Source organism: Sciurus carolinensis, chromosome 14 (genome assembly GCF_902686445.1).
Source record: "Sciurus carolinensis chromosome 14, mSciCar1.2, whole genome shotgun sequence".
In the NCBI taxonomy this organism is placed as follows: Eukaryota; Metazoa; Chordata; class Mammalia; order Rodentia; family Sciuridae; genus Sciurus; species Sciurus carolinensis.
Window position 1 is genome coordinate 22,273,881 of NC_062226.1, and position 16,472 is coordinate 22,290,352.

The 16,472-nt window shown below is 35.5% G+C and overlaps 1 protein-coding gene across 4 annotated transcripts in view; it reads left to right on the forward strand.

Annotated features, from left to right (window-relative positions):
- Ecpas (Ecm29 proteasome adaptor and scaffold) overlaps window positions 1–16,472 on the forward strand; it is a 108,889-nt gene that overhangs the window by 83,632 nt on the left and 8,785 nt on the right. For all 4 annotated transcript variants that reach the window (XM_047523952.1, XM_047523953.1, XM_047523950.1 and 1 more), the window contains 15 exons: window positions 451–565; window positions 1,142–1,210; window positions 2,689–2,806; window positions 3,083–3,250; window positions 5,289–5,368; window positions 6,048–6,153; window positions 7,273–7,320; window positions 8,146–8,267; window positions 9,648–9,798; window positions 11,605–11,670; window positions 12,924–13,013; window positions 14,444–14,510; window positions 15,077–15,168; window positions 15,247–15,313; window positions 15,763–15,954. In XM_047523952.1, coding sequence (XP_047379908.1) covers window positions 451–565; window positions 1,142–1,210; window positions 2,689–2,806; window positions 3,083–3,250; window positions 5,289–5,368; window positions 6,048–6,153; window positions 7,273–7,320; window positions 8,146–8,267; window positions 9,648–9,798; window positions 11,605–11,670; window positions 12,924–13,013; window positions 14,444–14,510; window positions 15,077–15,168; window positions 15,247–15,313; window positions 15,763–15,954 — 1,551 coding nt within the window. The remainder of the gene's footprint in view (window positions 1–450; window positions 566–1,141; window positions 1,211–2,688; window positions 2,807–3,082; window positions 3,251–5,288; window positions 5,369–6,047; window positions 6,154–7,272; window positions 7,321–8,145; window positions 8,268–9,647; window positions 9,799–11,604; window positions 11,671–12,923; window positions 13,014–14,443; window positions 14,511–15,076; window positions 15,169–15,246; window positions 15,314–15,762; window positions 15,955–16,472) is intronic.

Consider the following 16,472-nt stretch of genomic DNA (forward strand, 5'->3'; position numbering starts at 1 on the left):
TTCTATGTTGATGTAGTTCTCATTTCAGTGACTCATGGTGCCATGTTCACTGAGATAACTTAGTATGTTTTTAGAAAAATAGACTGATTGATTTTTTTTTTTTTTTTTAAACAACTTGACATATTCTCCCCCCCTTTTATTGTGGTGCTCTACCACTAAACTACATCCCAAGGCCCTTTCAATCTTATCTTTATTTTTTGATTTTTAAATTTTTTTTCTGGGAAATTGAACACGGGCATTTTGCCACTGAACTACATCTCCAGCTCTTTTTTGTTTTTTATTTTCAGATGGGGTCTTGCTAAATTGCCTATGCTGGTCTCAAACTTGCTATCCTCCTGCCTCAGCCTCCCGAATATCTGGGATTACTGATGTGGCCTTGATATCATTTTGAATTAAAGTTAATGTAACTTAAATAATATAATTTTGTCTGTTTTTTTTTTTTTTTGGTAGAACTTAGCCAAGATGTTGCCTCCAAAGGCCTTGGATTGGTTTATGAACTAGGCAGTGAACAGGATCAACAGGAATTGGTGTCTTTGCTTGTTGAAACACTTATGACTGGTAAAAGGTATGACGAACTTGAAAATTTCAGATTTGAACACAGCCAGTGTGTGTATATACAGAGAACATGCTATGAAAGAAAAATTTAATTATCCCAGTATATACTATTTACTTTAGAAACATGCCAGATTTTGAAGGTTGAGTGGTCCCAGGACAATTAAAGCATTGGATTAGAAAAATACTGTAATTACTGATGGCTAAATGAAAATTAAGATGTGAAGAAGTGAGCACATCATTTGTAGTCTGATCTGTGAGGAATTTAGAGGAGAGAGCCAGTCTTATTATTGGTTGCTCCTTTATGTTGCCTTCCTTGTGGGAAGGCTGCTTTTAAATGTGTGACCATGTTTAACTCATTGTAACTTTGTATGGGATGTCATTTACATATGATAATTTGTTCAGTTTAGATTTGATTTTACAAGATCCTCAGCTTAATGGAAAAGAGTAGTTGACTTTATATCTTGTGTATAGCGGGCACTTGATAGGGAGTTCAGTTTTATCAGTTTGCAGATGAAATGTGTCTTTAGTTGAATGCTGGTATGGAAAGTTTGAGGCTAATTTAAATTCTTTTGTTGTTTTGGTGTAGAGCTAAACATGAAGTTTCTGGAGAGACAGTTGTGTTTCAAGGAGGAACACTTGGCAAAACACCAGATGGGTAAGTATGTCAAATCCATTGATTATTTAGTGTAGAATTTATTTTTCCTTCCTACCTACCTTCCTTCCTTTCTTCCTTCCCTCCCTTCTTCCTTACTTCCCTTCCTTCCTTTCTTTCCTGGTAAACATAGCAGTCAGGAAGTTTCTATCCTCTTACAGAAATGGTGTTTGTTGGTGGAAAAAGAAAATTTGTATGGGAAAAAGCCTGCTGTTTTATATTGGATTTCCTGGCAGTAGACTCTGAGATGGAAATTTGTGTGCTGGAGGTTCATTGGGGAGTTCCTTGGGGTAGCAAGCAAGCAGGATAAGGCCAACAGTGGAGGGAAGATCTGAACTGCTTCCATTACTGCAGTGGATACTGAACTTGCAAAAACTCTCTGCTGGAATGGGATGGCCCTTTAGTTGTTCTGCTTTGAGACACAAAGCCTGAGCCCTTATGTTTCCTCTCGAGGCCTTTATACCCCTTCAGTGACTATCTATTGGTCGTGGTTTACCCTGTGGGAAACTTTGACCTGAGGCTTTGAGGGCAGTTTTGGGAGACTGACTAAGCCAAGCACTGTCAGCTCTCGGGCAGCTCAGTCCTAAGAGGGGACACAGCAGCATAGCTTGACTTCTGGTGAACCTTGTTTTTTAGTAGGGTGGCCTGATATTTTAGAATTCATCATTTTAGCATTTCAAGTTAATTCCTTGAACTTTACCTCCTTTATTTTATCACTATTCCACTGTGGTTATATTTTTACTTTTGCTGTAAGAATCATCTAATAAATCTATGTAGCTTGTCAGTTTGTCTTGCCATGGTCTCTTTGACATGCTAAAGCTGCAGGGTATTTATTCTGTCCTTACGTTCTCCTGTAGTTTTTGCATCAAAAATTGTGATTTTTATAGTGCTAAAGTTTGCAGGACCTTGCAATTGCTAGGCAAGTGCTCTACCACTGGCTGTGTCCTGGCTCCCAAAGTTGTTTTATTCCACTTGCTCTCCATATAGACCTCTTAGTTTTTTTAAAAAGTGCTCACTTTTGACAAGATAACACAGAATGATCAGACATTTGAACAAATATTTTTGGTTCAGAGGAAAGTTAACAGATTCAAAAAATCAGGATTAGAGTAGTCTAACTTCAGAAAGACTTACGGAAAACAAATGTCTTTAAATGATATATGATTATGAGAGAGATTTGAGTTCAGTATAACAAGGAATTATTGAGTTGCCTTCTAAGGCAGTGAGGGCTCCACCTGGGAGTTGTGGGTGCATCTAGGTTATTTACCAGCAGCAATATAGAGGGGCTTAGGAATTGTTGAGAATTGAAGTAGGTGACTTTTTGTATTCTCAACCAACTGACCATGATGATGAGATAATTCAGTGTGAGAAATTGAGTGAAAATGTAATTTTAAAGTAGCCTAGTAATATTGATGCAATTTGTACTAGGCCAGAGGTAGAGAAATGTGTTACTGCATACTTCCTTTGGTTTGTTTGTTTCTAAGCCAGGGCCTTTCTACTTACAAGGAGCTTTGTTCTCTGGCAAGTGATCTTAGTCAGCCAGATCTGGTGTATAAATTTATGAATCTGGCCAACCATCATGCAATGTGGAACTCAAGGAAGGTAAGTCTCTATCACTGGGCAGTTTTTCTTTTTTACTTCTAAAACCAAGCATGCTATGTTGGCAGGCAGTACCAGTTTATTGATTTTGTAAAATCTGTGTGTGAGAGCCATACCACTGTATGGCTACTACTATTACTGATTGGTAAGGAACACCCAATAAATCAAACTTTATGTAGGATTAAGTTTGGGAGAGAGATTTTGTGATTTTCATATATTTAATGCTAATATTCTAACTGTAACAGGTATGTCTGAACTACTTCATCTTATTATTTTTAGGGTGCTGCTTTTGGTTTTAATGTAATTGCTACAAGAGCTGGAGAACAACTGGCTCCTTTTCTGCCTCAACTAGTTCCTCGTCTTTATCGTTATCAGTTTGATCCCAACCTTGGCATTCGACAGGCCATGACAAGTATTTGGAATGCATTGGTCACTGACAAAACAATGGCAAGTATTTGTGAACTCTGTTAGGAAAATGCTGTAGCTTGTCTAAAGTCACAAAGTGCCCATCTTTCTACTTTCTACCTAACAACTTATTTGTTTTAATAAATAAGCTTTCTTTCAATCATTGCTTTATTCCTTCTTTCAAAATATCCAAAGATGCTTATGACAGCAATTACTGAAATCTCAAGAATGGAAGAAACCTAAATGTCTGCTGGATGATCGTTAAGGAAATGATAGTATATTTAAACACATGGAATACTATATGTTGATAGGTATTATTGATGCTGTGAGTCATAGTTTGACCTTTAAGGAGTTACCTTAGCTGGGGAGATAGGCAGGGAAGCAAGCAATTACCATATATTGTTTTTCTCTCATGATTTTCTATCAGCTGACTGTTTGTTGTATTGCATCTACTTTTAGATATTAGGATTTCTTAGGATTTGCCTCTGAGTAACACCTCTTACTCTCTCAGCCTTCTCTATACCAGTTCTAGGGCTTACAGTCACATTTATTATGACAGTTCCCAGTCCTATACTGGACAAGATGTGGCATGTGCTCTAGATTTGTGTTGCTTGAGACCTTCACTTGACTCTTGTTTCAAGTATCATAAACTTAACTTGTCCAGAACGGGACTGAAAAAATATAACCTCCTTTCTATATTCTCCTCACTGTTTACATGTTTACCCAAATCAGGAGCCTTGGTATCATTCTTGATTTTTGCCTGCATCTTATCCCTACCTCCCAGTTGAATCCAATAGCGATTTCTGTTGATCATGCTTTCAGAGTCTTCCTTGACTCTACTCTGTTCTTTCCCTAATTCTTTCCGGATGACTAGGTCATTATCATCCTTCTCATTTTCTTTACCTTCCCTTATTTATCTGCATAGTAGTAAGTGATTTTTTTTAAAAATGCAAATTGGATTGTGCTATTTTGGATATAATTCTTCAATGTCCTTGCAATTCACTTTAAATAAATACCACGATCCCTACCTGTTTTGCAAGTGCCTGCATATGATGTGGGTCCTTTCCTCTTCCTTCTGTCTGATACTAGGTTGAATGTATTCTTGTTTGTGGTGGAAGGTACTTGAGGGTTCAGCTTTGAAGGCTTAGTGAGTTCTGTTTGCTCTAGGAGAGTAGTGGTACCTCTGAGTCAGCCAAAACCTAACAGGCCAGGGGCCTTGTAGTCTGAATTCAGGCCACAGGCCTAGGGTCTTGAGATGTGATCATCATCTCTGAGTGAGTGAAAGGCGAAGCCACAATTGTGATCAGATCACCCATGGAGCATGGAGGAGGGGACACAAGAAGCTATTGTTATCGTTTGTTCAATTTTAGGTGAGTTATTTACCTCTCTTGGTTTTCTGATATATAAATGAGCTTAACAAAATTCTTCTAGCTATAAGATTAAAAGTGGAAAAGCTACAAGTTATAGTCGTCTTTGTATTTATTGGCATGAAAAGCAAGTCTACTCTGAATTTGTCATTATTACAAAGGTGGTAAATATATATCAGAACAGAGGCTTAAAACATGAAATTTCTCTTTCATCATGAACAATCACAATACTTTATGAAACAAATGCTGTGCAAGGTATTGGAGACACAGGGATGAAAGAGACATCATCCCTGCCCTTGAGGTCCCCAGTGTAGTAGAGCAGTGCAGTTACTGGATGGTCTGTTGTGATGCATTTTAAGAAGGTGCCAAGCGTTCACAGGGAAGAGGTCTTAGGACACTCTTTTTAGAGTGATGACTAATTTGAATTTGAGGGACGCAAGAAGGATGTGGAAGAGAATTATAGGTAGAGGTAGTATGTACTAAGGAATGGACGTAAGAGAGAACAAGATACTTTTGGACCTGAGTCATAGAAGCTTTGTATATGTGCCCACATGATTGGACTTTCAGCTTTGCATTTTAGAGTGATTACCCTGACAGTTTACAGCAACCAAAGTGGGGAAAGATGTGTAGGCTGTTTAATACAGAAAATGGACCAGTATGGTTGAGAGGTGAATAATTTGATTATTTTAACTTTATCCTTTTGCTTTCGTTAGGTGGATAAGTATTTGAAGGAAATTCTTCAAGATTTGGTTAAGAATCTTACTAGCAACATGTGGCGAGTTCGAGAATCCAGGTATCATTTTAGAAATAAAAGAGCAATCAAATACGATTGAAATTTTTTTCCCTTGGAATTTCCAAGTTTTTCACTTTGTGTAAAAAGAATAAATTAAAACTGTTTGAAAGCATATTTCTGGTTTAGTTAGGTAGTTATTTTTCTTTAACTATTTAAACTTTGATCAGTGGTTTTCATATGTTAGTTTTGAAATTAAAGAAGGGGTTCGGGATTAAGCTCAGTGGCAGCATGTTTGCCTAGCACACACAAGACCTTGAGTTTGGTCCTCAGCCCTGGGGGAATAAAGAAAAAGAAATTAAAGCTGAAGATGAATTTGTTAATTGATAGCTAGATAATCTGCTCTACTCTTATGGCTTTGTATGGTAGCATGTATTTTTCTGTGCAGTTTATATTCATTCAGTGCTTTCTGTGTGTTTGGCACTGTGCTAGGCCTTGAGGGGCACCATGGTGAGTAGAACATGGCAAATCATATCAAAGGGATTGTCTTATAGTTGTGGGAAACAAGCGTTTGATGATTCTAAGGGCCATATGTGTGTGATGCACTTGAGGTGCCAAGAAAGGGTAGTCATGACTATCCTGGGGTTAGGGAATTAGGACTAGAAATATAGATGGGATCTATATTATTGTTTGTTACAAATGAACTTTCTTGATCAAATTTGAAATCAATTTTTTTTTTCAGCTGTTTAGCTTTGAATGATTTATTGAGAGGAAGACCACTAGATGACATCATTGATAAACTTCCAGAAATTTGGGAAACACTTTTTAGAGTACAAGATGATATCAAGGTATTATAGAAATAAATTTGCGTTTATTTATAGAATAGTTTAAACTGGAATTATAAAAATATTTATTTTGAAATTCCATATCCAGTTTTTAAAAACCACAGTTTATTACTGTAATTTTTGCCTTTATTTGTCTCTGAAGTTGTAAGTTTGATATGTTTAGATAGAAACTGAATTGACTTTAAAAAAGAAAGATGATGGCTACAACCATCTTTTTTCAATAGAGATCTTATGCTTTTAGATTAGGGACAAATAATTGTTTTGAAATAATTCATAATAACTCTACTTTGGTCATTTTCATAAATTGGGTTAGTCATTCCCAAATAAAGTGATTAATGAAAAGTTCCTCTGAATTTTTCTTGGACATGTTAATCATTCATATCACTATAACAAATGCCCAAGATAATTAACTTACAAATAGATGAGGTATATTTTAGCTCACAGTTTTGGAGGTTCCAGTTTGTGATTAATGAATCCTACTGTTTTGGGTCTGTGACAAGGCAGCACATAGTGACAGCAGCATGTGGTAGAGTAAAATTGTCCACTTCATAGCTAGGAAGCAAAGAGAAGGAGGAAGAGGCCAGAGTCCTACAGTCACCTTCAGGGGCACACCCCCAGTGACCAAAGGACCAAGGTTCCACCATCTCCTAGTAGTACTACTCTAGGGACCAGGCCTTTGACACATAGACCTTTGGGGATCACTCAATATCCAGACTATAGCACTGGGCAATCTAAAGTTTAGATATTTTGATATCTTCAAAATTAGGCACTTCAGGCTTGTTTTTTTTTTTGCCTTATTCATTAGAAATTTTTTAGTCTTTTAGAATCCTCATATAGATCTTTATGTATTTTTTTTATGATACATTTAATTTCTGAACTATTAGGCTTAATGGCTAGTATTTTTGTAAGGTCAAAATAGGTCATACCTAATTTTTAAAAATAGTAAGTAAGAATACAGTGTGTGTTTGTGTGTGTGTGATGTCTGTATATATTTTAAACCTGATCTTGAAAGTAGGGGCTTTTTACTAATCTCTGTAGGGTTTGAGGCAGTTAATTGTATATTGTAGGGTAGATAAGAATGAACTCTCTAACTTGTCTGATGCCAACTTTTCTCATTTGTAGGAATCTGTACGAAAAGCAGCCGAACTAGCTTTGAAGACCCTGAGCAAGGTGAGAACTCCCCTGTCGCTGTGGGGATGGAGTGGGGCAGGGTTCTATATGATCTAGACAAGACTTTATTTTTTGTCACATGAGATGTCGTTTAGTTGCTGGGTGATGGGTGATTGGCTTCACTTTTTACTTCACTGTTTTTATAATGAATGAGAAGCAGGTGCTGTTACACAGAAATATTGGTATCTTAAACAGTGTCCCTTGGATCTCTTTAAATGGTGAGCATCCATATGCCTTTACATTAGGTGTGACTTGTATCCTGAAGAACACTTTGCTCACTTAGATCAAGCAGCATCTGTCTTTTATCATCTTTCATATTTATGTGATTGGCAAGCTTTTTGAAACTAAATAGTCTGCCACTTGAAATTAATTTTGTGATTTTTCAGGAACTTCTACATCAAATTGCATAAACCTTGTCAGTAGTAAAACTAGATTTTAAATTCAGATGTTTCACATTTCAGATTTGTGCTCCATATTGGTATATTGTCCTGTCACTGAAAATTATTGATGACGACAATGATGACGATGATACTTTAAGCCTTTTTTGAAGTATTTCTTAAATTCATTTTCTCATTTCATTTTCAACTCTTTTGTTCCCCATTTCACAAGTTTAGAGAATAAAATGCCTTGCCAAACTTTCTGACTTAGTTATTGGCAGACCTAAGACTCAACATCAGTACTCATTCCTCTGTCTCTCTGTATAGTGTGAGAGAGTAGACTAATTTATTCTTCTTACTAAGAGTGAAATGAAAAGCATTTTGTCATATGAATGCTTTATTGGTTGAGAGGTCAGTTTCACTAATGTCCATGCTCTTTGTATGTGAGGTTTGTGTGAAAATGTGTGACCCTGCCAAAGGAGCCTCTGGCCAGAGAACCATTGCTGTCCTCCTGCCTTGCCTTCTGGACAAAGGAATGATGAGCCCTGTAACAGAAGTTCGAGCCCTCAGGTGTGGATCAATTGATTAAGTGAATGTATTGTTTCCTTACTTATTTCCTAGCCACTCAGTAGGAATTGTTTCAGTGAATGTTAAATTCTTGAAAATATGGAGAAATAGGTTGAGGAGAAGCTATTGAGATAACTGAAACATTTATGAAAAGTTGTGAGTCAAAATATTTTCAGGGTAACACTCTCAGGGGACCTTGTTTTAGACTTGCATTCTAAGTCATGTTATTCTATTGTTGCTGGCCTCTGCCAGTGCATATTTTCTAAATATGCCACAGGTCCTCAGGGACTTGCCAGTTGGTTATAACACTTAGTAATACTATCATTTGTCTGTCCCCAGTATTCTTTGCAACGATCATTAGTGGCTTCTGTATCCACTAGGTGAAAGGCTGATAGGGAATTTTATGATGGTTCAGGCCAACCAAACCTGAATCCACTGATCACTGTTAACACATAAAAAAGACATTATGTGCATCCCACAAAATAGGATGGAGTAGGCCACTTAATAATGCTAGCTATGAAAGATTACTATATATTTTTTTTCTAATAATTAAACCTGAACCTGTTTTAACCTGTAGATTTGTACAAGGATCAGAGGAACATGTTAAATGACACAAATGGAAATATAACTAGTGAGGACAAATTAACAGAGAAAAGGAGTAGGAGGGAACTCTTCAAAAAGATTTATAATGGATGAATTCTGGATTCCATTTCCAACAAATCAGCTCTTAAATATATTTGTGAAATGATCAGGGAAATTTGAACGTGAAAAGATAAGAAAAAGTTGTTTATACACACGCACCCGCACCTACTCACCCATTTTTCTTCTAGTGTTGGGGATCAAACTCTGGGCCTCATATACACTGGGTGAGCATTCTATTACTGAGCTACATCTTCATCCCAAGTTTTTGATATTTTGAAAGTGTAAAAATGGCATTATGATTATGGTAAAAAGTCTTATTTATTAGAGATACATGCTGAAGTTTAGTTATAGGATATGCTTTCAAACAATACAGGGAAAAATTGTGCCTGAATATATGGAGAACTTACACATGAAACGAAATTGGACAGATATTGCTAATTGTTGAACAAGGGAGGAATACAAGGAATTTCATTTACGATCCTCTTTCCTTTCATATGTACTTGAAAATTTCTGTAATAAAAAGTTAAAAAGAAAGTATCAAGGGATGGAGGTCCTGGGTTCAATCCCTAGCACCCTCCCCACTGTCAAAAAGAAAAAAAAAAAAATTGCCAGGACCAGGCTTTGTAACCATGTAAGTATATGCCTGAATGCAGTGAACTGCAGAACATCCTCATGATTAGATTTGTAGGGTTTATTACTTTTGGTAAAAGGACTCAGGAGTTGTATTCTGTGTGTCTATAGCATTAACACCCTTGTGAAGATAAGCAAAAGTGCAGGAGCAATGTTGAAACCACATGCACCAAAACTCATCCCAGCTCTGCTGGAATCCTTAAGTGTATTGGAACCCCAAGTTCTCAATTATTTGAGCCTCCGGGCTACAGACCAAGAAAAGGTGAGTTCATAGCACATGCATATTGGTTTAAGCATTATGAAGGAAAAGATCTGTTAAGGAACTGAGGATCTGGGTAATATTTCCAGTTCCTTAGACAGACTCCATGACTACTGTTAGCACTTGGTTCCTGTGACCATATGCACATGCAGTATTTTATTATTTTCTTGAGGGGGATGACAAGTCTGGCTCATACACACCGTTTTGTGTCTGACAAAAACTGGCACCTTCATCTTAAAAAATGTGTTAATATAAATTTAACACAGTTTTTATGCATGTTTATTATTTTATGGGTTGGATCTCTGCCTTCAGAATCTTTCTCTGGGCCATTCCCTGTGCTACAAGTGAAGAGAATTTGTACTAGATGTTGTTCTGCTGTTAAAATATACTGGGATTGCCTTATCTTTAATCAGAGTCATTTGTTAAAAGTTGGAGATTAAACATATTTTATGGAGCAAAATTAGAACAACACATAAGGGTAGAAAGTAATCCACTAGGAGTCTCCACTATTAATAGTTTCCTGTGCCTTTTTTCAAATTATTTTTTTTTAAAATTTTTTTGTTTTTTAATTTCTGCATTATAATTATAATAGTGGTTTTCATTATGCCATATTTGTACATGCACATAATATAATTTGATCAATCTCTTTTAAATTCTATTTTATTGTAGGCAACCAAACCACACAGATACACTTAATTTTAAAAATAGAATCAGACTGTGAATATTGTTCTAAAAATTCAGACTGTGAATATTGTTCTAAAATTCAGTTTTAAAAAATTGAATAATACATTATGTCTCTCTATAGATTTTTTTCATTCCTTTTAATGCATGCATAGTGAGGTGAGTTTGAATTTTCGTAGGAGAGGTTTTGCACCTTTGCCAACATTGAACAACATCAGTCTGATAAGCAAGAATCGTACTGTTCTGTTTTGTACTTTGCTTTTACAAACGCTATCCATTATCTTCATTTTGTATTAACCATTTATATTTCTTCTGTGAATTGTGTTTCTATTCTATGCCTGTTAAGCTACTTACTTGGCTGGTTTATTTACTTTTATCTTTGTTTATTAGGACCATTAAGGCATTGTCCTGTGTAATGTCAGTTTTCTTTCATTTCACATTTAACTTTTAATTTGTCTAAACTGCTCTACCAACTTAATTTTTTTTCCCCTTTGCCTCTTTAACTGCTCTTTGTCCTCCAGTCATCATTCTTGCTTCTTTTAGCAGTAGACGTAACCCTTCCTATGTTCCCATAGAATGCTTACTAGGTATTGAGATTTAGAAAATATAAATTCTGGTTCAAACTTTGCAAACTTAGGCAGATCACTTCTACTTTTCTTTTCTCATTTATTTTGTCTGGATGGTATTAACCTCTTTTCCAGCATAATTTTAAACTAAAATACTATTGTAGATATGAAGCTCATTACAAAGTTAAAGAACTAAATATACAACTTTTTTTTAATCACTTAGACACAACTTTTGAAAATTTTTGATAGAAATTTAGTCTATTGCTTTATGTAGTGAATGGAGAACCTGAGGCTCAAAAAAGATGGATGACTTGCTCAGGGCCATCCTGTGTTAATTTCTAACTGCAGTTAATTTCTTATTGTCTCAATTTCTCATCTTCAATGAGATGCTACCTCTACAGCTAAATTGTTGAGTGAGGCTCAAAAGAGTTAGACTTATGCTTGGCTTTATTACCAATTATTTTATAAAAGTTCTTTAGCTTAAAAGTACAACCCTTTTACAGGTGTCTGTGTGGCTTATTCCTAATTAATTGAATTCCTGACTTAAATTTCTGTTCTTCAGGCTGCTATGGATAGTGCTCGACTCAGTGCTGCCAAATCCTCTCCCATGATGGAAACAATCAATATGGTAAGTGTCTAAATACAATGAGAAAGTTAATTTGCTTCTCTTCAAGTATAATTCTTCAAAGTATTCAGGCTACATTAAATGAAATGAATTGAAGGAATGTATCAGTCAGCTATTGTGAATCTAGTGTTTTCTTTTTAAATTTTTGACTGATACATACAAATTGTATATATTTGAGTGTTTTTCTTAATGTCTTTATTTTCTTATTCTGTGTTACTAAATTAAATGTTTTTCTAAATACTAGAACTAATTGGTCAGAATTTATAATATAAGGGAGAACAACATTATTAAAATAATCTGAATCTATGTATCTTTTGGTCTACCTATTTAGAAATGTTTAGGAATTTTTTTTTTTTTCTTTTGCCTTTGCCCGATTGTTGTCTTTGAGAGGGACCAAGATGTTATAATAAGCTGAGAGGTATTTGATGAAGTAGGTAGCACAGAAGGTAGTTGAAGGGAACCGAGCAGTAGTGTATGTTGTTTCAGTCATAGGAAGGAATTTGTACCTAAGAGCTTCATGGCACTTTGTGGTTCTGAGTTTTAAAGCTTCTTGAGTCTTGATATAGTCAACTCTACCGAGAATTCCCTGTAGTGCTTAACTAAGAGCTTGCGAACTATGGAAATTGTTTTGCTAAGCAGATCACAGAGCTGGACAAGGTGAATAGATATTTTTTAGTGTCCACAGGGGGAATAGTACCAAAATTTAGTCTAAGGATATTACGTCTTGGTTGGATTATTGGTGGAATGTAAAGCTTAAAGCAGTGGAAATGGTTAGCAAGCACCATATGTGTATGTTCATTAATAATAGGATTCATTTTAAAATATACACTATGTTAACGTATAGGGGAATTCATCTAAGAAACTGACTTACTAGGGATGGGAGGGTATGCCCACTGAAGCAGGTCAGTTTTAACCTTGAACTTTTTATATTAAATGTGAATTAATAAAGAGGAAGTACGTCCAGAGAGGGCTTTCGTTCTAGGTTATTATTATTTTCTCCTTTAGTAAATTGATGTTTTTCATTATTTTTGTTCTGTTTTTAATATTGAACCACTGGTAGATATTTTTTTTTTCTGTTTGTAGTACAATGGTAGTTTAAATATTGAAATCAGAGCAAAAATCAAACCAGTGATTTTTTTCCACTTCATATCAAATACAGTGGGTACATATTTGACCTGAACAGTTTTTAATTTAAGATGTAGTACTGACTTAATTATTTGCTAAGGTTTGCCTTCATATTTATTCTTTTCCAAAAGTGCCTGCAATATCTTGATGTGTCGGTGCTGGGTGAGCTAGTTCCTAGATTATGTGAACTGATCAGAAGTGGTGTAGGTCTTGGAACAAAGGTAAGTAAGTGTATTTTTCATAAGAGGAAGTATACATCTTCATTAGTTTTAGATACAAAAATATAATAACCATCATGTTGGAAATTCATATCTCTATAAAATCTAATATTATTTTACATTAAGTATTTTGTTTCTATGGTTACATAAGTAGCTTAAAACTTATAACTGATTTGGAAATACAACGTGTACCTGATTTAGGAACTACTGTCTTCTTTTTGATGGAGTCATTTCTGTTCCCTGGTTGCCATGTACATGCTCTTGGGTTCTCCTTTATTATCACTTAATGGTGATGCACATTTATTTGTCAGGGAGTTAATGTTTTAGGTTATTAGAATATTTCATAGAGGGGTCTGCAGGTTTTTAGATAGAAAAATGTCTTCTTTTCAAGATCTTACAAGGATAATCCCCCACTTACCTAGTAGGCTTCCTTCCTTCCTTCCTTCCTTCCTTCTTCCCTCCCTCCCTCCCTCCCTCCCTCCCTCCCTCCCTTCCTTCCTTCATTTCACAGTAAAATTAAGCAGAAAGTACAGGGTTCCCATAAATCCCTTGCCCCATGCAAGCAAGCATAGCCTCTCCCACTCCATATTATGCACTGGGGGTGGGTGGGGTAGGCATGCTTGTTACAAATGATGAACTTACAGTGTCTCCCCATTTCCACCAAAATCCCCACTCTCTTTTTGAAACAAATGAATCAGTTTTTTTTTTTTCTCATAGAAGAATCGATGCTTATATTTAAAAATTTTAACATTTATAAAGCAGGAAAAAGTTTAAAAAATTGTTTATAATTTTAATGTGTAGAGAAAGTTGTTTAAACTGATTGTTTCCCTCAAATATATTTTCTGTGCATGTATCTTCAGTAATGGCCATATAATACTCTATTATGTGGAGGTAAAACTATTTATTTTAATCCATTAAGGAACATCTGATTGGTTTTTAATTTTTTAAGAAAATACTGAAGCACTGCGATGAATATCTTTGGATACATTGAAAACTATTTCCTTTGGTTAAATTTCTAGAAAAGAAAATGCTAGTACAAGGATGGATGATGGCTTATGTTATGTTCCTACAAGATTGTGTCATTGGGGGCTGGGGATATAGCTCAGTTGGTAGAGTGCTTGCTTTGCATGCATGAGGCCCTGGGTTCAATTCCCGGCACCACCACCACCAAAAAAGAAAGATTGTGTCTTTTTTTTCTTTCTCATTCATAGTGCCTAAGACCGCTGATCTTCCTCTTGGAGGTCTTCCCCCAAAAAAAAAAATCTCTGCATTATTAGTTGAAAATAGGTTTTCCTTTTTCTAGATTCAATCCTGGAGGGGCTCTTAGGCTTCATATGTTTCATATCTTAAATCTTTGGTACCAAAAACATATGGTTTGGTAGACTGAACAATGTGATCATCAAATTTAGACCTTTGCTTTTGTAACCCTGAAGGGAGGCTGTGCCAGTGTCATCGTGTCTTTAACTACTCAGTGTCCCCAGGACCTAACACCTTACTCAGGTGAGTTTGTCTTTTGATGTATGAGGATATTTTTGAATGGTCGTATATCTTAAGAGACAAAGTTTTGAATGGAAAATTATTTAGACATGCTTATGATACTGTGTGCTTTTCTCCCCTGAAACCCCCTCACCAAATCCCTATATCTGCAGGAGGTACAGGATTTAACAAGTTTTCACTGTCTTACAAGTGTTTATTGTTTCTTAGTGGTATAAGGAGGTAAAAGTATCTTGTCATTCTGTAGGACTTGTTCATCATTTAGAACTAATTTTGTGTCAGCATTTTTCTTCTTAGACTGGCTTCTAGGTGAGATGAGGGTCTCATGAATTTTTATGTTTCCAACTCTGATTTTTGTAACTTTCCACACAATATTCTAGACACTGGTTAACTTTTAATTTGCTATCAGGTGAAAGGAAGCAAAATAATACAAATATAACATTCAGGAGATCTAAACTATTAAGGAGTAAACACAGAAGTAATCACAAGGTTATTTATTTATTTTTGTCTTGGAAATAAGGTAAACCATTTGATTAACCAAGTATCAGATTTTTTTCTTTAATTTCTGATAGGTAAACTTATGAGTGCTTTGCTTAGTGGCCTGACAGATCGAAACAGTGTAATTCAGAAATCCTGTGCATTTGCAATGGGCCATTTAGTTCGGGTGAGTTGAATTTCTTATTTAGTTAAATAAAACTCTTTGATAATTATAGATAAATGACTAGAATTTTTTTCTTTTTAGACCTCACGGGATAGCAGCACTGAAAAACTACTGCAGAAGCTCAGTGGCTGGTATATGGAGAAAGAAGGTACTTTTCTTTTCTTGTTTCACATCACTTTTTAAATACTTTTTCTGTTTTCATCCAGTGAATTTATTTATTCAATGAGCAAGTATTTATTAAATAGCAATATCATATTGGACATTATGCTAGATAGGTGGACCAAGGAGAAATGGCATTTTTGGCAAATTATTTTTTCAAAAATGCTCACAACCAACATGCTCTTCTCATAACATCTTTTTGACACTTATTCTATAGGGAGATGATGATCCATTTTAATTTAGATGGTAACATAATAAAGTAATACACATAAAGTAATAGAGATTTTTTTCTTCTGACTTAATGTGTTTTGCTAGAAACATTTCTAATTCATTTTACTTGTTTGTTTTGCTGTAATGCACATTGAGCAATAGTATATTTAGATTAGTTATCCTGATACATTAAGTATCATAAAATTTTTGGTTTCTTCTTCTCTTCAGAACCCATCTATAAGACCTCTTGTGCTTTGACTATTCATGCGATAGGACGATACAGCCCGGATGTATTAAAGAACCATGCCAAAGAAGTTTTGCCCTTGGCATTTCTAGGCATGCATGAAATTGCTGATGAGGAGAAATCTGAAAAAGAAGAATGTAATTTATGGACTGAAGTGTGGCAGGAAAATGTACCTGGTTAGTAAAGTGCCTTTAAATTAAACTTATAAACTACAACTGGAGTTTTTTACTGACATTGTTTATTCATAAACACCTCTATAGTTGCTTTCCTAGGACTTTAACAATATGCATTTCATTTAATTTTTAGCCCATCCAAATTTCTAAGTACACAAGGTTGGCATTTGAAGCTCTTCTCTTTGACTTGTTGCTGCCCATGTGAGAATACCAACTGCCCAAGCAAAGTAGGGCAGTACTTATTTTAGTCAAGAGTTTAATGGTTGATGCCTGTAATCCCAGCAGCTCAGGAGGCTGAGGCAGGAGATTTGTGAGTTCAAAGCCAACCTTAGTAATTTAGTGATACACTAAGCAACTCAGAGAACTCATAGAGACCCTGTCTGTAAATAAAGTACAGAAAAGGTCTGGGGATGTGGCTCAGTGGTTGAGCACCCCTGGGTTCAATTCCTGATACCAAAAAATAAAAATAAAAAGTGCAACGGTGATTTTATGTTCCTCAGATTATTATTTTAGAGTAGTGT